The 25,272-nt window shown below is 41.1% G+C and overlaps 1 protein-coding gene and 1 long non-coding RNA gene across 6 annotated transcripts in view; one reads left to right on the forward strand and one right to left on the reverse strand.

Annotated features, from left to right (window-relative positions):
* ccdc142 (coiled-coil domain containing 142) overlaps positions 1 to 25,272 on the reverse strand; it is a 45,986-nt gene that overhangs the window by 13,491 nt on the left and 7,223 nt on the right. For 3 of the 4 annotated variants that reach the window (XR_006379035.1, XM_044206264.1, XM_044206265.1), the window contains exons 6-7: positions 4,854 to 5,078; positions 2,033 to 3,369 (exon numbers count right to left, since the gene is read on the reverse strand). Coding sequence is in view for 3 of the 4 variants with exons in the window: in XM_044206264.1 (XP_044062199.1) it covers positions 2,033 to 3,369; positions 4,854 to 5,078 (1,562 nt within the window). In the remaining variant the exon portion in view is untranslated. Of the gene's footprint in view, positions 1 to 2,032; positions 3,370 to 4,853; positions 5,079 to 9,422; positions 9,556 to 25,272 lie in introns of those variants that run through there. The other variant, XM_044206266.1, reaches the window with a different exon arrangement.
* On the forward strand, positions 6,309 to 9,595 carry LOC122880799. Of its 2 annotated transcripts, none has more exons than XR_006379036.1 (5): positions 6,309 to 7,315; positions 8,292 to 8,390; positions 8,523 to 8,612; positions 9,221 to 9,363; positions 9,455 to 9,595. It is a non-coding gene; the product is annotated as an uncharacterized LOC122880799 (long non-coding RNA). The 2 variants fall into 2 exon arrangements; XR_006379037.1 differs by having other exon boundaries at positions 9,259 to 9,363.

Genomic DNA, 25,272 nt, shown 5'->3' on the forward strand with positions numbered 1-25,272 from the left:
CATCTGACGAGTAAAAAGCTAATAAGAGTAGTTTATCACTATGACTAGTATTTAAAATATTTTTATAATCATATGATCTGCTTGATGAGGTAACTTAAAGACTAACTAAACCCCAAAGTTTTGGCTGAAGTGCCTCCAGAACGGACTGGGCAGTGCGAGGTTTTTAATAACTTCAGTAAATTCCCAGGCTATATGGAGACAAACCTCGGACAATTCCAAATATAAATACATATATATTTACATATTACAAAACAAATACACAAAAATATCCGTTGCCCCTAGCAGAAACAAGATTCCAAACTGAAACAGGTGTCGATCACTTGCAGCCCCTACCAGCTGAGTGAGGAGTCAGCGGTCACTGGCAGTATAAAACAGAGCACTCACTAAAATCACTGCATCCACGAGAGGCTGTTGAGCATACAGTCATGAATGTGAACAGAAAATCTTAGGCTGATGGGTCCAGCAGTATGTGAGATTAGCTGTGGACAGATACACACACGATAATGATAAACTGGAGGAACCCAGGGGCACGTTCAATCTGAAAACGGTGTGCAGCGGGCTTCCAGGTACGTTTTCTCTCCCGCCCCACAGTTTCAACATAGCCCTTACCTCGATTGGGGTGTTCTCTGCTATTCTGGACAGCAAGGGCAGTGACTGTCTGACTTTTTTTGGGGGGGGGGGGTTCTCATATGTGTATTTATTGTTTTTATTCCTTTATCCTTTCAGTATTGTTTATATGGGTTTTCTGCTATCCCCCCTTTTTTTCTTACTCCTTTGAGGAGTCATTTGATTTGATGACCAGATTGTGACAATGATTATATAAAAAAATCAATGAAATACTAATTACAAAAAAAGATGTAACCCTCCACCACACAGCACGAAAACTGCTCAATTCTCCTGTCAGGTCTCTCCATGACCCTACTACTGAAGAACTTTGTTCAAGGCCACTGTATGACCTACAACCATGAAGTCCAGAACAATCAAAAGCAAATGGGTTTTTGTGCACAACAGCTTAAAGGTCCGGTGTGGAACATTCAGGAGGAGCTGTCGGCAGAAATGGAATATAATATTTGTAAGCATGCTGTCATTAGTGAATAATCACCTGAAAATAAGAACCACTGTGTTTTCGTTCCCTTAGAATCAGCCATTTATATCTACAGAGGGAGCAGGTCCCCTTCCACGGAGGCCGCCATGTTGCACCGCCATGTTTCTACAGTAGCCCAGAACGGACAAACCAAACACTGGCTCTAAACAGGGCCTTTCGTGTTTTTCGTGAGTTTCGTGGCCACCGTAGTTTCTCCTACACGCTTGGAGGAGGAGGGTGAGGCGAGCGGGATTCAAATGGTTGGAACCTGCAATTTCACTGCTAGATGCCACTAAATCCTCCACACTGGACCTTTAATACACGTTGAAATTTAAATGCTTGAATTTCTTTGACTCTATTTATGCAGTTTTTCCTAGTTTTCACCCAACAGACCTGTCAACGCATTTGTTGAAATGCATGACCATGCCCAAAGTCCCACAAAGTTATCTAAAGGAAGTTTGAACTTTAGACTTCTTGAATACAATTAAAATTGTTGAGGATGAAAACACAATAAAGCTTAAAAGCTTATTTTCATTGTGGTCCTTGTTAAGGCCGGGGTATGCTTGAAACAAACTAGTTTTTGCACTAAGTGTCATCTGAACGAAGTCAAAAGTGAGTCTGTCTGTTCTGTCACACTCAAGGCTGGATGGTTGCGCTGTCCCTCTGGGCTAATGGGAAGCATAATTTGGGCCATAGTGGGGTGGGGTGATAAGCGATGAATCATTCAAATGGGGATCATTGCGAACATTTGTCTCCTTGAAGGCATTCATGGTGTTGCACTCTGTTGTAAAATGAATTAACAGCACAAATGACAGAATTGTCATCAGAAAGGGGGTTTCAGACAATCCGACAAGCAACTGAATCAAAGCATACTGAGGCCTCGGATGTGGAACAACAGTGGACCAACAATCAACACAACAGGCAGTGGCTGGTCAATCTTTACATTACCTGACAGTGGCTTCTGGCCTGGCTGTTATTTCCAGTTCAGCCCATTCCTGCTGAGTTTCTTCCACATTTTGGTCCGTGTTCAGTCCTGTACTCAGTGTATTCAATTCCACTGAATCAGCTGTATTTATGATTGGAGTTGAAATCATTGGGTCAGTCTTTCCATTTGGTGATAACACATCTGTTATTGTATTTGGGGGCAGTCTTTCAGTCGGTGCCTCTGGTGTAGGTGTATGTGATGCCAGTGGAGCAAGCAGGTCATTGGAGGAAACTAGCAGCTGAAAAAGTACCTCTACTGAGGAATGGTCCTGTTCGCAAACCCCTGACAGAGGCAGGGCTGAGAGATGGTGGAAGGTGGCTGAAGGGGATGAAATGGTCTGCAATAGTTTACAGGTTTCTAGATTTGGTTGGACTGATACCAAAGCTTCCACACTGGTCTGGGATAGACCAGTCTGGGATATGTATGTTTGGCACTGGCTGGTTTGGTCTTTGTTAGAGCCCTCTGTTCTATGTTGGACAAAGGTGGGCTTGGTTAATACAGGATGGTGGTTTTCCAAGATAGCACTGTCCAGATGAAGGTCAGGGATGTAAACAGGAGGAGATTTATGGCAGGTGTGACGAGAAGATGTGTGCAGAGGGGGGTGATGATTAATAGAGAAGAGAGGAGAGGAATTAAGGTAGGTTTGCTGCAGCTGTTCCCAGGTCCACTCAGATCTCAGTGCGGAGGTCCCACAGCGGACCCTGGCCACCTGACTAACAGAGTTATCAGAGCCTGCATAGGCCTCATGGTTGGTGTGGACCTGACATATGTGATAGCTCTGCTCAGAGGCCCAGCAGTGCAGCCGCTTGGCTGCCATGTCTGCATGATGCACTGCTAAAACCCTCATCAGCTCTTTGACTGAGAAGGCAGCAGGGTGATGGCCTTTGCTGTTTGGAAGACTAGAATCCAGTGTGGAATAATGTGCCTGCTGTAATACTGCAGTCCTCAGCTGGGTGGCGCTGTGCTGCGCTCTCTGCTCCCCCACCACCTGATTATACAGGTCTGTACCAGCTAAGATATCCTCCAGGACTTCTCTTGGTACAGAGTCTAATTCAGTCTGGACTACAGCAGACAGAATGACATACACATAATGTTCCATCAAAACAAGCGCCTGCAGACCAAGTAAGTCCAGAGTCTGTTTGATTTCCACCAGCAGCCTGGTCTGCTGGACCAGAGCAGGTCTCAGATAGCGGTCAGACTGGACTTTGGAGAACAGACAAGACCAGTGGTTGAGATGGATCCGGAGCTCCTGGCTCAGTGAGCCAAGACCAACCCTGAATGAAGAGCAGCTGGACGGGGTCTGGAAAGGAGAGGAGAATACTTGTTTTGTGAGAAAGGACCAGAGGTATCCTTTGAAATGTTTCTATACAAGTGCTGATATGGTACCCGAGTTTCAGAACTGACAGCAAAATGAGAAATACAAACATGTTTTTTTTAATAAAGCCCTTTTTGCATTGAGGATGAGGTGTCAAATGGTAAATGCTGTCTAAACACAAGCAGCCATGCAAGAACTTTGTCTAAAATAAAATAATCTAAAACTGTCAAAATAACTATCTGATCAAAAAGATTCTAATGCTGAGCATACAGCTGATGTCAGCTTTCAGTAATGTACAGTTTTCTTGTTGAGCGGCGTGAAGCTGCCGTGTAGTAGGCTATTATCGGTTCAGGTGGTCAAACACACAGTTTATGGCGGTGAGACTTCACTGTTACCTTTGCTCTGTGTGCTGTTTGTGTAGTGCTCGTCTTCCCATGGTGTTGGTGATTTTATGTGCGTCCTGTAGAAATACCCTGAGCATCCTGCCATCTGGACTGAATAAGCTAGTGATTTTTCATTCTTATGTGATGTTTTGTGTAAACAGTTGCCCAGTGCACCACAAGCAGGGGTTAAATTGAGATTTGTGAGGAGGGGGTGCACTTGTTTAAGTCATTCGAAACATGTTTATTCTGGAGCGACTGCTGCGAAGCGCAGAAGACGCCGCAGTAAAACACAGCACACAGCCTTTCACTAACTTTCTACTGCAACCTGAGCTCAGCTGCACACTTTACGGCTGACTAAAGTAACACAACTACCCCTCAGCGGGGACCAGCCGAAACTCGAATATGACGGTATGGTCGTCTGCAATATCGTACATTAATTAATATTCGAATTTATTGGATCATTCGAGTAGTGTATCGCTGTGAAACTGCAGAAGAGAGAATGGACTTATTTTGCTGTTGGAAAATCCAAGGAATTTTAGCCTCCCCATGCACGACGCCTTGACATCACCTCTATGTCTCCTTTTTGGAAGTAATGCTCACAACTGTTTGACTAGACATCTGATGGTGTGGCCCAGATGTGTCATTCATAGCTGCAAACATCTCAGCCTGCCGTTTTACTGCATTCACAGCAACAACACAACAACAATTGATACCGTTAACCAACAGATGTCAACATTGATTTGGTTCTACAATTCGCCTCCAACGTCTGTCTTAAAGAGAATAAAAACTGATTCTAAAGGAAGTTTCCTGTACCTTTCACACTGAATCTAATCAATCTGTTTCTGTACAGTTGAGTCTAAGCCACTCCATTTCCATCAAAAAAGCCCCGATGAACCCATTGCATACTACCTGCCGAGAACCAAACAGCAGACAGACAAGTTAGAGACTGGCTGGTGAACAGATTAGCTGCAAGGAGCTGCACAGTCGGTGGCTTATTCTCAGTGGGTTTCACATTATACAGAGCAATCTGACATGTTCATATCACAAAGATTGCTGACATAAGAAATTCTTGCTGTTTAGCCTAACCTGGTTAAGTGACAGGTGTGATTTCTTCAGCTGATCCTCCAGCAGGTGTCTCACTCTGGATATGTATGCTGCTGTTAGGCGAGTCCTCCTGGTGTACTCGTGTATGAAGAGCAGCAGGGATCGCTGCTCCAGGAGCCTCCACAAAGCTCTGTAGTTCGCCTGCAGGAAGGAGGAGGAAGGCAGGAGGAGAACACCATCATCTGCTGGGAGGCCTTTAACACAGACCTGATGGGGGAGGAAGAGAGAGGGCATGGACTCAGTCAAAACTATGTAAAATCAGAGAATCAGGTCAGCTCACATTATGACACTGCTTCTTCCCCCTATTTGTTTTTTCAAAGGTTTAATCATCAAGAGTTTGAAAAGCAATTACTTATAGAACTATACGTCTTCATTTTTATTATTAGATTTTTCTTCTTTTTTTCACTTCTTTTTGTCTTTTAATTTTTCTCAATTATTCTGCTAACAACTTCCTCTGGGGACTTCCATTATGGAAGTTTTTATTGGACTTTATTAGCTGTATCCCACAGAAGTCAACCCACAGATGTGCACCATGACCCACAAATATCTCACTATCCACAAACATGTATTTTTTTATTTGTGTTGTGTAAAGTCATATCCACAAAATGACAGAGCGATTTTTGCGTAACTTACTCTGTAAAAATGTATTTAAATTTCCCGTAAAAATTTTAGGGTTCAACGTGTATTAAAGGTTTTACAAATGTAAATAGTTTCACCACAACAAATACGTGTAAAGTGATATTTACGCATTTGTGGATCCATTACATTTTACATTGTGAAACGGGACCCGCCCCTACTCTGCCTCCTATTGGCTATACCTTTCCAGGCGTCTGCTAAAGGCTAACGCTAGCCTAGCTATGATTCTAACAGGCGCTATAAACTAGAGAGGCTCAGGAGGAGAGCGACTCAGCCACGGCAGCTCACGTTTTTGTTCCCGTAGCACCAAAGCAGCAGAGAGAAGCTCCACAAACTGCCGCAACAACAAGCTAGCGCCTGCAGGGGATGCTAGCTAGCCAGCCGGCCAGGCACAGTGACCCCGGTCAGACCCCGCTGTGAGCTGCTGGAGCTCTCTCAAGTGACCGGTCTCATACACAAGAGGCTTTTATTTCCCTGTTGACGGGTGGTTTAAATATCACAACACAAATGTCCATTATAAAATTAACGGGAAGCTGTGGTTATCTCCAGCCAGCTCACAGTGGGGTCTGTGATGCGGGCCGATACATATATATACATATATACACATATATACACATATATACATACATATGCACATATACATACATATACACATATGTACACATACATACATATACACCCACATTTAATTTTGTATTTTTATCTATTTCTTTTTATATCTATTATATCTATTTCTATCTATTTATTTTTATACATTTAGTAATTCATGTGGGCCCACACTGCTTTACAGGCTTGAGGGAATGAGCACTGAAGGAGATAATAATCCCAGCAGATGGCAGTATGGCAGTCATTTTAATTGCAATTTTGAAATATTTATCCTTACATCCAGTAAAAAAACAAATAAAAATCAACGCTTATTCATGAAGAGTTACTGTGACTCAGTGAGCGTGAAATCTCAGAAAGCTGCACGAGCGAGTGCCATTCTGTCTCAAGAGTGGAAAAAACAGCGCTGCTGCCGGTCCATGGAACAGCGGGCTGGCCGGCCGGTGATATAGTGGGATTAAATCAGAGACGGTTCAGAAAGGACGGCCAATTAGAGTCATTTCCTGTATCTGTGTCCTGTGGGTTTCGCCACTGCAGAGACTAGCAGCAGGTCCTGACTGAGTCTATTCACTCCAATGGGAGAAGTGAACGTGAGCACAGATTATGACCAATTCTTTTGTCCCACAGGCACCGAAGTAAATACAGGACACATTTTTCACAAGCCATATGTCTTCCAAACATTCTGACACTAAAATGGCATTTTTTCAGACAGACAATTCAGGAGAAAATTAACTGGGTTCAAGACCTGTCTCTGTCTCAGCAACACCCTGTGGCGAGATCTGGCAACATCTCTTCTCAAACCAGCTTGTAATGTGTCCTCTTTGTTATGGATTCAATCATTTACAGTCCCACTCCAGCCTGTTTTAACTGACGTTTTTGGTTAACGTTCTTTCTCAAACAGAATGCGGGTGTGGTGAATAGTCGGAGGTAATCCATTAGCATGGCAACCAGTTTGCTGTTCTAGCCTGTCAGGGAGGTCGACATCATTAGCATGGATAGCAATAGCATGGATATTAGATTCAATGCTAGTTTTAACACTGAAGAAGTTGTAAATGTATATTCATGTGCATAACTTAGAATTATCAGCCTGTGGGTCTCCAAGAGATCAGGAACAGACAAGGATTAGAAAATATAACAAAATAACAGAAATTGAGTTGAGGTGTGAGGAGACCCAGTGGAGAACTGGGCGTCTCGATGAGTGACTGGTGTGTATCTACGAACGTTAGCTAATGATATCTAACGCTGTGTTCACATCACTATTCAAAATTCGTACTCCCATAACACATTTTCCTTTAAGAATTTTTCACATTATCAACTTTATAGTTTAACTTACGTGTTTTCAAAATGTTTGCCTCTGTAGTTCATCATATAAGAGCTAGCTAGCGTTTGTTACTGTTAGCTAATCCTCAACATTAGCCTATTGATTTTATATCAACATTAGTTAATGTCAGTGTCTGAATTAATATCGTGGTTAAAATGTGAAATGTATGATATGTGTTTGATATCCTAAACAATAAAGCTGGTGCCATGTCTCTTACTAGGAATAGTAACTCTGAGAAATATTTCACTTCTTATTGATTTATTTAATTTAACGCTAACATTAGCATGTTAACGTTACTTTAGGTGCGCTAATATGTTATGGAGCTTAACAGCTACAAAAATATCGATAATGATATTTTTGGCATCATTGCGTAACTTCAGTTTAAGTTAACTTACTGAGGCAGTCAGAGGTAACGTTAAGTTAAATTTTAAGGTGTACAATTAGCTACTTTTTGGCTTCCAGTAATACGTTTACTTTGTATTTTTGGCAGAAGCCCTGAAAAAGTTCTTGTTCATAACTCCTGTCAGTGTGGGAGCAGCAGTCCTAGTGTCAGCTATACAGTTAAGAACCATTCTGTAGGAATATGTTTGTTGGTTGGTAAATGTCTTCTTTTTTTTTACGCCTACTGCATGCGATAATCAGAAAGCTTTTGGTGGCAGGAAAAAGACTGACTGAAGACGGATTCAATTTGGATTTAAACTAATTATAATAGTTAAAATAAAGTAAATGTTGATTAGAAGTGACGTGAAAACGTTCTTGTCTAAAGAAAAGGGAGCTTTCTTTCATTGTGATGGATGAAATACATACATATCATGATATCATTACACACAGAGCTGCCTCTGTGTCCCTTTATCACTCAGCACTGAATGTGTAACTGCAGCCAAAGTGGAGATTACAAACTGCACCAGGCAGCATAATGTCGTCATCAAAGGTCCTGGAGACAACAAGCGCTGACAGGAGTAAGTGTCAGAGTTTCAGTCTGAATATCCTTTAACAGCTCTATTCATTTTACTTGCCAATTAAAATTACTAAAAGGTTGGAGGAATGAGGGAAAATAAATCTCTGATTCTTCGGTGAATCACTGTTTACAGCAAATCTGCCAGAGCCACTCAGAGCAAGGATGTAGGAGACTGAGACTGTGGTTTTAAATACTGCCTCACGACATGTGGAAGATATTACCTGTAAAGGACAGCACCTCACCTGCAGGCAGACGCACACACACGGACATCACTGTAACATATATCAGTAACCAGTGGTGGAATGTAACTAAGTACATTTACTCAAGTACTGTACTTAAGTACAATTTTGAGGTACTTGTACTTTTTCCATTTGAAGTTACTTCATACTTCTACTCCACTACATTTCAAAGGGACATATTGTACTTTTTACTTCACTACATTTATTTCACAGGTATAGTTACTAATTACTTTGATTTTACATACAAAACATATATGATCAACATATAAAATATGATGCATTATTATAGATTAAATGCTGTGCATACCCACACAGGTGTTTTCAGTTATGTGGGTGATTAGACCTATTCAGGTTGGAATTGTGGAAAGCTATGCAGGGATTTACACACCATGTACTAATAAGAAAGATGAAGTTGCAACTTGTCCCACAACAAAATTAACTTGTGTGCAAAAAGATTGAAGAAATAACATTTTCAGGACCTTTGGGGCTGTCATAGTTAGCCACTATGCCCCCCTGATCCTTTTGTGCTCTTGAGTATCTGCCTTCCCTTGTGTTTCCTGGCGGTCCCCTGTCCGTTTGTTGTTTGTGTAAGTGTGTGTATGTGTGTCTGTGTTCTGGGCTGGCTTCCAGATCTCCCGGCTGTGATTGATTACCGGCACACCTGATCACCATCATCATCAACCACCACCGTTTATCTACCGGGCTCATCCACACTACCAGCGCCAGATTGTCCTCGTACGCGCTACACGTAACGGCTCACGGAAGCAAAACTATTGAAGCTTTCCTGTTCTTACCTGGATGGTAACCTTGTCTATCTCCATCCTAGATCTACGCTCTGCCGGTGATCACCGCTCCCGTCTGTCCTTGGATCTCCGAGACTTCCATACTGCGCCAGCAACCATAACTTCCTTGTTTCCCGACCATCGGACTCTGGTGCCAGTTTCTACGTGCCCCCACCTGACCAGCCCAGCCTTCCACCACGCCTGCCAGCCCAGAACCAGCTCCCCTGGTCTCCGCTCGAAGCACCGCCATCCAGCCCCTGACCCAGTCCAGTCGAGTCCACAGGACGGCTACGCACTTCACCAGACATGCCACTCTCCCTTAATCCTTCTGCACAATAAAACTGTTCAGAACTTGATCCGCTCTGTCCGTGTGTCCTGCTTTTGGGTGCCAAGCTAGGTCTTACAACAGGGGCTCAATTATTTTACACTCTGAAATGGGCCATTCTGTATAATGAGTACTTTTACTTTTGGTACATTTTGCTGGTAATACTTTCGTACTTTTACTCAGGTAGAATTCTGAATGCAAGGCTTTTATTTGTAACCGAGTAAGGATCTGATTACTTCCTCCACTGCTGTCAATACGATATATCAGTGTTTCCACTTCATTCATTTATTCATGTCAAATTATAATCTATTGTCATGACAAAGTCTAAGGAGCTGGTTGTGGATCTACGGAGGGCCAAGGCACCAGTGACCCCGGTTTCCATCCAGGGGGTCAGTGTAGACATTGTGGAGGATTACAAGTACCTGGGAGTACACATGGACAATAAACTGGATGAACATGGACTGGGCTAAGAACACTCAAGCTGTTTACAGGAAGGGCCAGAGCCGCCTCTATTTCCTGAGGAGGCTGAGGTCCTTCAACATCTGCCGGACAATGCTGAGGATGTTTTATGAGTCTGTGGTGGCCAGTGCTATCCTGTATGCTGTTGCATGCTGGGGCAACAGGCTGAGGGTAGCGGACGCCAACAGACTCAAACTGATCCGTAAGGCCAGTGACATTGTGGGGGTGGAGCTGGACTCTCTGGCGGTGGTGTCAGAGAGGAGGATGCTGGCCAAACTACACGCCATCTTGGACAGTGTCTCCCACCCGCTCCATGACGTGCTGGTCAAACAAAGGAGCACCTTCAGAGGAAGACTCATCCCCCCACAATGCACCACAGAGCGCCACAGGAAGTCATTCCTGCCTGTGGCCATCAAACTCTTTAACTCCTCCCTCTAAGTGTCAGTCTGTATGACCCTAAGTCACTAAACTGGACATTGGATCATTAACATCACTGCAATACTTGACATAATTGTGCAATATACTCTGTTTAATACTGCTGTGCAATATACTGTTTTCTGTTTAATATTCCCTGTTTATTGATATTTATTAATACTTCTATTACTGCTGTGCAACATCCACTTACTTACTTACATTACTTAGTACTTATATTATTACACTGTATTATACCGTACATACTTATCATCAACCAGTAAACCCACTTTGTACTTCACACTTATTTTAATTTTAACCCTAACCCTTATACCCACTTGGTACTTAATTTATTTTCTGACCTGTATTATAGTGGATTATATTTTTTGCTTAGTACTTCTCTTCCTGTGTGCACTGACGTGACAGTGAGCAGCTGTAACAAAAGAGTTTCCCATCTGGGATCAAGTATTTCTGATTCTGATTCTGATTCAGTCACGGTGGCCTGCCACGCCTGAATTTTCAGCCACATGGTGATCCTCTATGCTTAATATTGTCTTATGTATCATTATTTGTCAGCAGTACTGTCACTCAAACAGCATTATGTCACAGCAGCATTGCACTAATACTTGTGCATGTACCTTAAAATGAATGTGTTTTAATGTAAAAACAGTTGTAGGCCTTTACTATGAAAGTGGAATTGTTAAAAGTGCCGGCGGAGGGTTCCAAAGCATATATTACCAAAGCATATATTGATAACATATTTTCTTAATATATTAAGAGATTAATTTGCACTTTATTACACCCCTGAACAAATATGATCAAATAAAATGGATAAACAAATGACAATAAGAATGTGAGGAAGTTTTTCAGTTTGGGCAAACCTTAAAATTTCATCCTGTAATAGTGATTAGTGACATCTTCTCCTTTTTAGCTGACCTATGGACACACAGTTGCTCATAGCAGCTCAGCTCTGTATGTAAGGTCTGTATTTCTACACAACAGCAATATTCTACATGAGAAACTGTGCCTGATATATGTGCTAATATGGATGTGCCAATCTGATGTTTTCACCCGATACAATTTTGATGGCTAAACCGATACAGAGTACCAATCCAATACAAGTGCTCTTTTTAAAATTAATTATAAAATCTGTATACCCTCACTATTGGGGTTTTTGCATTGGCCAGGGTCGGTCTGCTTTGTCCACTTTAGCCACACTGTGCCAAGCCAAGCCACGATGACATACAGTACGTTTCCACTGCAGCAGCTGCAGCAGGGGACAGGTACCAGGGGACAGGTAGCAGGGGACAGGTAGCAGGGCTGAGCAGAGCCGCCCCGTGCCGGACATATACAGCTCTGTTTGGTCAGCGGATCAGTTTTAAATATTGCAGGGAGCTGAAACGGGCAGCGGGCGACAGGTTATTACCATGGTTTGTGACCAGCACACCTCCAACACGTCATCAAGGAAAATACTTCCCCTTTCTGATTCTGATTCTGATGCAGTGGAAAAACACCTGCACTGTGGCAGTGTGGCTCGACTGCTTGTGGCTGTTCACAGCATGACTCGACGCAACTAACCCCCCCACAATGAAGAAAACCCTCATGTAGAACTGATTGAATTCATTTTCCTATGTGCACGGTCACATATAACTACACATGGCTTCTTAAATGTAGAAATGTTCATACACCTATATGCATTGTGCAGATTTTAATTATATTGTTCTGGAGGGTTTATGATATTGCACTGTTACAATGGGTTAACCTCATAATGAAAGACAGACTATAATTTTTAACTTGTCTAGTAAAACACACAGGTCCTACTATAGTCTGACTGTTGTGTACAAATAAAGACCTTACTAACAGCGCTGCAATGAGCAACAGTGATCAGAGCCAGTGCAGCAGGTGCTTGGGAAAGTTCTTCACTCTGCATCTCTACACTTCTTTATCCTCACTAACCAAACCAACCTGTTACACTACATTGGGCTACATAGTTTTACACCAGTTCCTAAATGATTGTCAGTGATGGTATGTACACTTATTATGTTATTGTGACTGATTCTGCTTATTGGTGGAAGCTGGCCAGCAGACAGTATGAGCTTGCTTTCTTGGGCTGGAGGGGTGCATGGTCTCCCCCTAGATCTATTGATGTAGCACTGGCGTCTGTGGGAGGCTACATAAGAACACAAGGTAAGTGAGGCTGGCAGACACAGACTCTCATTCTTAAAGTGATTGTAAGCTTTCTAGACTGGATCCTGCAACGCTGACTGGCTGTTCAGTAGTGTCTTCTTTGTTCTACAGCTCGTCCTGTGATGTGTGCTACCTGTGATTTCCTCTAAGTACCGCATACATGCATTTCTGCAAAACTAGTGCACTCTCAACATTAGTGCAGTTTACTTTAGATTGTTAGTATATTTTATAGAACTGGGACTCACTTCCACAGAGGCTATCAGACAAATATCATATAGCAGATGTATTCAGTGAAAGCTTTGGGTCTGCTGGAATTGACTGGCTATGGGTAACCACAAAGAGGTGGTGTTGTGTGTTGCATCCAACCGCTGACTGTGACTTCAACAAGATGCAAGAGCAAAATTAAACAGTTGTCTGATAAAAGAAAACGTATTCGCACATGCTTTGTTTATATGGCAAACACCTAACATTCAAACAATCGTCTCATTTTCTGTCTTGTGTTACAGATGGGGCTGATTGTTTGTGAAACTCCATTTGGAAATGTGTTGTTTTTAAGAGCTGCTGTTAGTTCACCACAGGGTGGCTGTGGGTAACTGTGACATCGCTATTTTTGTGTGAGAGCCATCTTTGGGCCAACTTGCATTACTTCAGTTCATCCTTCAGTCATAAGCAGGAACCACAGAGAGAGATGGAAAAATGATGCATCTGACTGTTGGTGGAAAAAAATACAGTAGTTTGATAAAGTAGATATTTAACTGTGTGAGATCCTTACTTACTTCTACTGAGGTGCTCTTCCACATTAGTGAGTCTTTAACAACCTGTCTATAATTATGTGTCTTCTGCTGATATCTACTGTACATCTTTACAGCAACAATCCCAGCATTTCTGGAGAATCTTAAGCACCGATGCCAGAAAGGCTCAACTTTGGAGTTGGTTAGTAACCCTGCAGTTTAGATTTGTAGATTAAAAACCTGTTGGTGCTCGTCAGATGAGTGAGATCTAGATGGCTGCTAAGTTAAATTTAACATAAATTTACTATAACCTCCTTTATAGAGTGTTATGGTAACTGATGAAAACTGATACAACGGACAAAAATTGAATATAATCTAGAAAGAAATACAGTTGATTTTAGGATATAAAGATGAAAATTAGTGGAGCAATTACACATAATAATAATAAAACTTTATTAAAGAGCACTTATCAAAACAAAGTACAAAGTGCTTCACAAAGAGAGAAATAAAATAACACAGTGAATGACAAAATAAAATACCTAAAAATAATAAAATAGCAGCTCAGGTAAAATCAAGATCTGCTTTCAGATAAAAATGTGTTTTGAGAAGAGACTTAAAAGAAGACTCTGACTCAGACAGCCTGATGTCTTCGCGCAAGTTGTTCCAGAGCCTCGGGGCCCTGATGGCAAAAGCTCTGTCCCCCTTAGTTTCCATCCTGGACTCAGGAAGAGAAGACCCCTGCCCAAAGATCTCAAACTACGTGAGGGTTCACAAGGGATTAAAAGGTCTAAAATCTAGTCTGGAGCCAGGCCATGAAGAGCCTTAAAAGTAGTCAATAAGGTTGATTAGTTAGTCCATGAGAGTGCTCAAAGCTTAAAATCCACAGTGAAGTCCATAAAAGTGCTAAAAGCTTAAAATCCTTAATAAAAGCAACCGGCTACCATAGCCACAGGGCTAAAAACAAACCTAGCTGAGCTAGCAGCAGTGGAGGCAGTCCGGTAAACCACGTCGAGTTAACAGCCAGCTTAAAATCACTTAAGATCCAAGCGTCCGATGACTGAAAAAGTTAAAAGATAAAACAATTGCCAGGAAAACAGTGTAGCATAGAAACTTGGCTTAAAAACTTGATGGGTTAAGACGAAGCTTCTGGCGGTTACACAAAAACGCTGACGCATGCGCGTTCTGACATCGTGCCATGACTCTAATGGGAATATGATACAAAACAAAAAAAACCAGTTCAGACTTTTTGGAATGAAATACAGTTTAATCATTAATCATTTTTATCAAGAGTCGTATTACTTTTAAAATGAAATTGTATCTTTTAGCCCAACTAAACTTAAATGCTCAGTAAACTTTGAAGTTCAGTGGACACTCCTTAAGGCCACAAGCCACTAACTGTACTTATTGAGATCTGGTTTTGAGGGATAATATAAACTAATTTAGATTTTTTGGGGGTACTGTTGCAATGAACAGTGGTGACAGTTTGCCTCAAAAATGGTGCTGTTTATAGTATCCCACTGAGACATAGACATCATTTCGTCAACATCGCCTGTATGTTTTAGCTCTGATATAGACCAGGATTTTTTCATCTACATAGAGCCCGGTTTTAAACCATATTTTAAAAATGCCTACAAACCTGTAAATATGTAACATAAGCACTGCACAGCCCCGCGTTTAAAGTACAACTGTTTATTTTTTGACCTATAAAACAGATTCTGTTTACTCATATGCCACAATGCAATACGGTGTAGTCCCTCATTCGTCCAGGAGTGTTCCATCATAGAAAAGGTTTCAGTCGTAGTCATCTGCACACTGTTTTCAGAATCAAGACGTTTCGGCTCCCATCCGGAAGTCATTCTCAATTGTGAAAATGGTCTGAGAACTCAGAAATGTAAGTTACTGTGTTGCTTCATTGTAGTTATTGGTATACACGAAGATGTAATTTCAACACCTTTAATGTTGTTTCATATAACGTGTCATAAATATGGAACTATATAGGCTGTGTGCTGCCAACAAAAAGCATAATGGGAGAAGTTCTGTACATTAATGTAAAATAAGAAATCGCGCTTACTGGTGTAACACGCATGTGCAAGTACTTTGTGCTTTTTGGCAGAACGGCCTTAGGAAGTCTAGTGACGTAGTATAAAACACGAAAAGATGTCCATATCAACAGAAAGATTTGATGGATGATGGATTTTCCCTCGGGAGATTGGGGTTCAAGTTCTGTGTGGGGCAAGTTCTTATTTTGGCTTTCATTGAGAAATTTGGATGCAGTTTTTTACTTATGCTAATGACAATAAGCTATCATTTGCACAAAAGTGAATCCTATAGCCATTATTTTGTTGTCTATTATCTATGACATATATGTAGTTGTTCAATAGCCGTCTAATTGATGGCTAGGCTATGGTTAGACGTCTACTAAACTTTCACTTTTGAACCAAATTTAACCACATTTTAGACTAGATGCTATGTACCATTTAAACGTCTTCTAGACGTCATATCAACAGAAAATTGCTCAGTAGGATAATACCAATGAATAACAATTATGTTATTAGATATGACTGTTTTGTACATTTTTGATTTTATAATTACTGTATTATCACCATTATTTCAATAAATTCAGATCAATTTTACTAATCTTTATTGTCACTATTATTTACTTACTACTATTTGTTATTCTGATTGCTCTTATTGGTATGATATTGACAAGGTACCTGGAAAAATTACATATTTGTATTTATAGTGCTATTATTAGTAGTGCAGTAATTGCACTAGCAGTGTTAGGTTAAATTGTTTGCTGGGAGATGGCGTCACAGATATCTCGTTTGACTCAGACTGTATAAAAGAAGTGGACATAGCCACCGTGACGTCACCCACTGGTTTGTGGACTACCGTTTTGAAGCCTGAAGTTTGGCCATCACCATCTTGTTTTTTGGGAGCCAGGAGTGACCATATTTGGACAAGAGGGTGGAGCTAGCTAGCTTGGTTAGCAAGGTGCATCCGTAATTCACGTTTAAATGTGACATTAATTGGGATGCTAATTTTGGCTAGCGAAAAACAGGCCTAAAACAAAATGTACCTACCGGAAAAAATTAACAGCCGACTCCGTAGAGTGTCTTTTAGTACAACAGAACGCTGAATAAGACATTTTTAGGCGACCAAAATGTTACAATTAACTTTCATAAACTGAAAACACTGTGAAAGGGTTCTTAGACAAAAACACAGACACACCAAAAGACAAGTTCACGGCTAGTTAAATGTGGATACGCCTCACCTCTATCCTGATTGACAGGTCGCCGTGGTAGCAACTTGTCAATCACAAGGTAGCCCCCCCCCAAAGTATACCCTGATTTATCATCTATTTTACTCTAAATGGGACCATAATTTATTAAATGAACATCATGCTATATTGAGGAAGACTTGAAACTAGCGATTGAGACCATAAACTTATTAGGAAACTGTTTACTGAGGTAATAAATCAAGTCAACTTCCCTGCTTCCACCACTACCAGCCGGTAACTTATCTGCCTTTTGCCTGTTTGCTGCACTGTCTGCCTACCGGTCTGTCTGCCTGTAAACCATCAACCCCAATAAACACTGTAGCCATCTGGCTACTTCACCTCATACTGCTTCCTGGTCATCTGCATTCGGGTCCACATACCACTACACAGCACATACGACAGGGTGAGGCTTACGAGACTTGGTTCCTTTCCTCACTAACCCAGACACTCGGTGTGCCCTCTCCAGCTTGATTTTCCCAGCCTTGGTGGTCAGTCGTACAATATAAAACAGGAAATGAAAAACCAAAGTTAAACTAAGTTAAGTTAACTAAGTTAAACCAAAACTTAAACTACCACACACCCCCGCGATTGTGATTATGATTGTGAGGTTCCACCACTACGGCGATCGAGCTTGAGTGCTGCAGGCAGCCCGATGGGTGAAGAATGTCCATTTTGAGGGTAGCAGGAATTTCTTCTTCCAGGAGAAAATGTCAGGCTTTTGATGAGGCCAGGAAGAAGCTCCAAATCGATCAGGATACAGAATTATGGCTTTAATTATCTTGCAACTGAGGATCACCGTGAACAACACTACCAAGTCTTTTGACAAGCCTGAAGAAGCGATGGCATTTATGAACACTCCAGAAGGAGAGAAGAGTGTACCTGACGAATCACGAAGCGTGAGTAGTCATGACCTTATTACTTAGCCAAAAGTCTACAATGAACAAACTGAAAAACTATTCTGCTATAACGTTAACTAATGTTCAGATAATGTATGGCTTATATGCCTAATGATACTGGCCAGTTGGAAACGTCTGTTGGGGTAAATTGATACCAGGATGTGTACAGCTAAGTTTACTGTTTCTGAGGGCTAATTTTAGAGGTTGGAAGCCAGTCTCATTATAACGTTAATGTTTTCATACCAAAGACTTGTGGACCCACTGGGTTTTTTTCTTTTGCTCCGTGTCAAAACTGCAATTAAAAAAAAAAAAGTCCACAGCCATAGATAACCGAACTTTGCAGAACATAAGTGAAGGTTCCCAAAAGCCGAAGGATATCGGAAATGGCTGAAAATGACCAGAAATGGCCGAAGGTGGCCGCAAGTGGCAGAACCCGACTGACAAGCCCTTTCATACTAACGTATTTCATACTAACGTATTTACCTTTCAATAAAGTATTTCTGATTTTAATGCTGATTGTACCTCTAGGTGGAAGCATAGACTCAATAATCCTTTTTTAAAATTTTACATTGTTTTTTTTTTAGCCTTTTCACTGTGGATTTATTTCATTTAGTTATTATTATTATTATTATTATTCTTGATACCACTTATTAATTACTTATTAGATTATTTTAACTTCTTCCATTTGGATATCCTAAGAAATATACCTGCATTGTAAGGATGGGATGTACGATAATTGATGAAAGAAGATTTGTCTAGAAGATATGTAGGGCTGACTAAATACCTGATTGCACTTGATCTTGCGGACCCAGGAACATCATAGGCGCATCCAGAGTAAGATTAAGAGGCCCTTGTTGTAAGGGTTTCTCTTCTGAAGATGGTTCCTACACCCTTTTCTTTATCGAGTTTTATTTATTTATTTGTTCATGGGGAAACAATGTGCGTATATAGTTGTGTTAAGTGTTGGTTTTAGGGTTAGGTGAGACAGCACAGCATTTTTGGGTATTAGTCAAAAGGTTTGGTATATGGGGGGGAACTAGGTTGTGGATAGTAAAATGGATACAGACTTAAGACAACAACCACTCCTTGCCACTGTTTGGGCTGGTTTGGTTATTAGCAAATATCAAAGATATTTATGAATATGATTAAAATTATGATTATTATTTTTTATTAATAAGGATTCATAATTATGGGACACCACCATGGAATCAGGGACCAATAACCAAACATGAAAAACAATCTCAAATGGTGGCTGTCCACTTATCTGTTTTGTTTGAGATGTGTGTATGTGTGCGTGCGTGTACGTAAAGCATGTAGGTGTGTGTGTGTGTGGGTTAGAAAAGGAGGAGAGAAAAAGGAAAAGGCACACAAAGTAAGGCACAAGTGATCCTACATGCCACGGCAAGACACAATAACTGTCCCTTTATCACACAGGAACCCGCCAGCGAACTTTTATTCGGTAGCCGTGTTACTGGACTTTGGTCTTGATAAAAGCAGCAGTTATTGACTGCACGCAGTGGCAAAAGCTAACACAAGTAAAGGTCCAACGGCGTGGTACCGATACAAACAATGAAACGTGCTAAACACGAAAACACATAGCAGTAAACACGACATGGCGGTCCATTATTTCCCACAGCAAAGTAAAAATCACAACAATGAAGCTTCAGGTAAAAATAACACACAGTTATAATTCTCTCTCTGGCCAGATACAAGCCTCTTACTTGAGATCGCTCTTGGCAGCAATTTAATGCGTCAGACCGTTTGGATTATCCGGCGGACTCCTCTCAGGCTCAGATTCTGACAGTGGCCGGGGCTTTCGCCGGGTTCTACAGCGAAACTGTTGGGTGACAGCGGAAGAAAGCAGTGGAGTCGACTAGGTGTGGAGAAAGCGGGGCACAACGGTTATCCTCCTCTCCGTGAAGAAAACGCTAAATCCAAATCTTCCTTCTGCAGGTAAGAGGTATCTCGTTCAGGATCTAAAAATGTGTTCAGCAAACACAAAACAGTCTGTTTCTCATCAAGCGAGAAGAGACCTTCACCTAGGGAAATGTAAAGTTCAACGTTGATTTCAGATCATCCGCTGGAGCAACCGCGTTGCAGTGGAAAGGCAGAGGACGACTGGTGCGCTGTGAATTTATAGGCGTGATGACATCATTGGGGCTCCCTGCGCTCCTGCGATGGCTTGTCCAGTAGGAATCCAGAGTTTGGATTCAAGATAATCGCACAGTCAGGTGTGAATTAATGGACTTGAGAAGATTTAGTGCGGTTTCTGCTAGTTCAGGCTTTTTGTTTTACATACAGGCCCTCTGGTCAAGGCTTCAACTTTCCCAAACAGGCCTTTCTTTGTTCCCCACATTTAACATTTCACTCCCATCATGACTAATTCTGCACTATGCAAGTATGTACATGGAATATAAGGGGTATACATCATCCAGTGAAAAGGAAAAAAATACTGACATCTTAAAAAAAGAAGAGGTTGATATAGCACTACTTCAGGAAATAGATCGAAAAGGCACAGACCATGAAAAGCTTAAGCAAGAATGGGTGGGACAAGTATTTTTCTCATCCTTTACATCCAATAGTAGAGGAGTTTGTATCCTAATTAACAAACGGCTTCCATGTACACTAGAATCCTGTATTAAGGATAATGCGGTATGGTATGTTATAATAAAAGGGCGTCTGTTCGGTGAAAATATTTCAGATTCAAGTGTTTATGCCCCACCAGGTCACCCTCCTGATCTTATAACAAAGGCTTTCAGAATAAGCAGAGTTGGACTGTGCTCAGTCAGTTGCTGGCGGGGACCTCAATTGCATATATTAGACCCTTGCATAGATAAATTACCTGGCGAAAGAAACAACCCTAATAAACGGGAGCGAACAACAGTTGATACATGTGAAGAGCTAGGTTATTTGGACCTATGACGAACGTTACATACTAACAACAAAGAATTCACATTCTTCTCGGGGGGTTCATAAAAAGTAGTTCTAGAATAATCTGTTTGCCCCAAAAACAATGCTGCACTCTGTTCTGTCTTGCGATATCGGAAGTATTACAATATCAGACCATGCTCCTGTTTGCTTAAAATTTTCACATGGGGAGGCCCAACAACGCTGGAAAAGATGGTGATTTAATACACATCTGTTAAACAACCCATTATTTTTTTCTTATTCTTCTAAACTGTGTTTCAGCTATTCTATTCTAGTAATAACACACCAGACATATCTCCTTCCATTTTATGGGAGACACGTAAGGCATATTCATGTGGCTTAATTATATCTTATGAAAAAAGCACACAACAGAAAGTCAAGAAGAACAGCAGAAGCTAGAACTACAGCTATCTGAATGTGAAAGTGCATATAACCAGAACCAAACTGAGACTAATCTAAAAGAAACTCTGGCCAGAAGTGAAACACCTAATTCATTGCTCACTCAAAAGGCAGAGCAGAATAATAATCTGTGAAGCAAAAACTATATGAATTTGGTAACAAACCCAGCAAGTACTTGGCTAACCTGGTGAAGAGAAGGACTGATTCCCAGAACATCTCCTCTATTAAGGCTGTCTCTCGGTTCAATGAAAGCCTGTAAAACTTCTCCCTTAGATGGCTTTAGCTCAGAATTTTATAAACAATTCAAATCATTGATGGTGAAGCCTCTACTGAACCACTTCCTTGAGATAGGGTCTCTTCCCAAAACACTTACAGAAGCAAATATTAACCTGATTCTTAACCACCTTAAACCAGGTTATGAATGTTCATCCTTCCGCCCTATCAGTTTGTTAAACCTAGATCTAAGATACTAGCCTTAAGGCTGGAGAAAATCCATGATAATCAATAATGACCAAATTGCCGGAAGGAATTTCTGTAACAATGTTAGAAGGTTAATCACCATCATTCAACTGTGTCAGCAAAACAATCTTAAAAAGTATGGTAGTTTCATTGGATGCAGAAAAAGAATTCGATCACATAGAATAGGATTTTTTGTTTTTCACACACACAGAATTTGGTTTAGGCAAAAATTTTATTGACTGGGTCAAGCTGTTATACCATAGTCCGCTAGGGGGCGTTATCAGAAACGGTAAATGCTCTCCGTACTTTGTACTGGGAAGGGGCACACGACAAGGGTCCTCTGTCGCCTTTGCTTTTGGGTCAAGTGTGCCACACTCTACCCCCTGGTTTATCACCCTTCCAATGGGCAACACGAGGTTTTGTTGACCTTGGTATATTTGTTACTCCTGTGCTTCAAAAGATGTACAAAACCAAGTTCCAACCAACCAACTTCTGCTTAAATTCATCCATGGTGACTTAGAAAGATGGGCCTCTCTACCACGCTCAATGTTGGGAAGAGTCTCTCTGATTAAGAAGAATATTTTGTCCAGGCTACTTTACAAATTCCAAAATAAATAAATAATAATACTTTTAAGATAGTAAATAGTTGGTTTAGCACATGTATTTATATGACTTAAATTTGCAAAGTTGCAATTACCATCATTTCAGGGAGGGATGGCAGTCCCCAACATTAAACTGTACCAGGTAGCTTCTCATTTTCAGTATCTGGTAGATCGGGTACGAAATGATCCAGACTGTCTGGTTATATATTGAAGCATTCAATCTGGGTGAACCATTAATATTAGCTATTAATGAGCTATCCAAACGTCTCCATTTATCTTGAATCGGAAGGAATCAGAGGTTGCAGATGGTAATTTTATTGTTAAATCTACACTAAGGCTTGGGATATGATTAAGAAATGGGAAAAAAAAGAACTGATGTTTTATCACCAATTACTCTAAATCCAAAAAAACATTGATTTTCCTCCCCGGAATGACAGATAATGCGGAAAATGCAGGTATTACAATTTTGAAAGACTTATTTGAAGGGGACAGAATTATGTCATTTAATCAACTAATGTTGAAATATAAACTACCTCAAACACATTTTTTTTTTAGGTTCCTACAAGTTAGAAGTTTTATTCAGAATCAAACTGGGTATATAGGATTATGCTAATAACATATCCATATGTAAGAGAGCAAAGGAACTACAACTCAGGGTGCTGCATCACCTTCAGATATTGCCTCAACTCAGATATAAGATGGACCCAAAGAAATCGGCCATGTGTATTAAGTGTAGTAAGGAGGTTGGTAGTTTTATACACACTATATGGAGCTGTGTACATATTCAAGATTTCTGGGTGAAAGTTTCAAAGTTAAATTTGGTTTTCAATAAAGAATTGGATGTGGATCTAGTATGCCTTCTGTTAGAAATGGCACAACTACAAATCAAAGGCACTTACAGACAAAAATTACTGAATGTGTTAACCTACTGTATGCTACATGAAAGAGCATATTGCTAAAATGGATTTCAAATAAGCCACCAACAGTCTTGGCATAAGGTAATATTCAACCTTTTACCCATGGAATATCTGACATACTGGTCTAGAGGTAAAATTGGTATATTTATCATGTATGGGCTCCATTCCTTGATTATGTGGGTCCTACAATATCCAATATATTCTGGAAGGTACTTCCTAGACCAAGTAATGATGGCTGGATGCTAAGGGGAGGCTTTGTTGTCTGTATTTTGTTATTTATGATATCCCACCATGCTTGTGAACTAAGACTGTGCTGTGCTACGTGTCCAATTTTGGAGGGATTGTGTTTGGGGAGGGGAGTTTTCAGAGGGATTTGATGGGGGGGTAAATGTAAAATCTGTGTATATGTGAATAAGACAATTAATAATAAAGATATGCTCACAAAAATCTACATCCTCTACATATACATACACACTCCCACCCACACATGTAACCACACAGGATAGTCTGCGCTCCTCTGTCTCCAACCCACATCAATACAGCATCTCTTGTCACTCCAGTTTTGACTTATACAATACTTAAGCTTATCGTTGTTCGCTGTAGTCTCTGTATGTATGTTCTGTCATGTCAGCTATTTTATGTCATTGTGTAAAAGGCACCTAGATTCCCTGATATGAACATTCACTGGACCCTTCAGTCTTAATAACCACCTATCAGTGACTACCAATCAGTTTGGAGCATTTCCGGGCTTAGGTCACTGAGGACCTGTTTACACCTGGTATCAACATGCGTCTTGGGTGGTCCGATCACAAGTGGACAGCTCTAAGTACAGGTGTGAATGTACGCGAGACGCATTCAGGACACACTGAGATCTGATGGCTCAGACCACATTCGGACGTGGTCACATTCTTTTAGCAGCGTGTGTGCAAATGTGTCCTGGGTCACATTGAAGGACCACCTACTCAACTGATACCTTCTGTGTATGGGTGATGATAATGTTTAGTTACCTGACTTTATTCTATATATTTAGTGGCATCTTGCAGTGAAATTGCAGTTTGCAACCATTTGAATCCCGCTCGCCTCACCCTCCCCTTCCAAGCATGTAGGAGAAACTACGGTGGCTACGAAACTTGTGAAAAACGCGAACGGACCTATCTAGAGCCAGTGTTTGGTTTATCCATTCTGGGCTACTGTAGAAACATGGCAGTGAAACATGGCGGCCTCCATGGCAGGGGACCTGCACCCTCTGTAGATAACAAGGGCTCATTCTAAGGGAACGAAAAGACAATGATTTTCAGGAGTTTATACACTAATGAAAACATACTTATAAATATTATATTCCATTTCTGCCAAAAATCTCCTCCTAAATGTTACACACTGGACCTTCAATGTTAAAAATCAGCTGAAATGAAAAGTCTTCTTCAGGAGTCATACAAAGTCATACATTATGATTTAGGAGTATCATCTGTGTAAGGGGGAACCCAGATCTTTTCAATTAAGCAATATGTTACCAGAGTTTGGAAAGTAGTAAAGCCAGCAGTCACTGGGCTCCTACAAGTCCAGTGGGTATTTTCGGAGCAATGTGCTTTTGTTTTCGGGATAACGGGCAGTCGGACTAATGGACTTTCGAGCCAATTTCTTTTGCCTTTTTCTTTCTTACTTGTCGGATTTCTTTTTCCAGGACTGCTGCTGCACTGAGGAGCCGAACGCCAACCACAGCGCGCCGCAGGATGTTTCGAGGATGTTTTGAAGATTCACACCATCCACCAGAACCAGCCACTCTCACCTCAGCAGCTCCCAGCACCGACAACGCACCAGCTGCCCTGTGAGAGCGCCGGACCTCTGCAACATGTCTAACCGTCCTGTAAAGCATCTGTCCATAAGTTTGTATGTTTAAATATGATCCAGTTTCACCAAAATCAGTGAATAAAGTTAGAAAGTTGTGTACAGCAGTCAGTGAGGCCCATCCTCTAGAAACACTCCGCTCCGGTAGCGCCTATCATTTTTCCAACCTAATTCTTGTCTCATTTATGGTTTGATAAACAGTAAATTCAGGTTAAAAACAACAAAGCATTTGTTGCAAATGGAAGTGATGTATGTGTTTATTTGCAAATAGAGCAGGGAAGTGAGATCCGATCACAAGTGGTCACTTGAGGCGCATGTGGAGACGCATTCTAATGTGAACTGACGTACTTGGAGCTGTCCACTTGTGATCGGATCACCCAAGACGCATGTTAATACCAGGCGTGAACAGGTAGCTGAGGTAGC

This window comes from Siniperca chuatsi, linkage group LG8, assembly GCF_020085105.1.
Source record: "Siniperca chuatsi isolate FFG_IHB_CAS linkage group LG8, ASM2008510v1, whole genome shotgun sequence".
NCBI lineage: Eukaryota > Metazoa > Chordata > Actinopteri > Centrarchiformes > Sinipercidae > Siniperca > Siniperca chuatsi.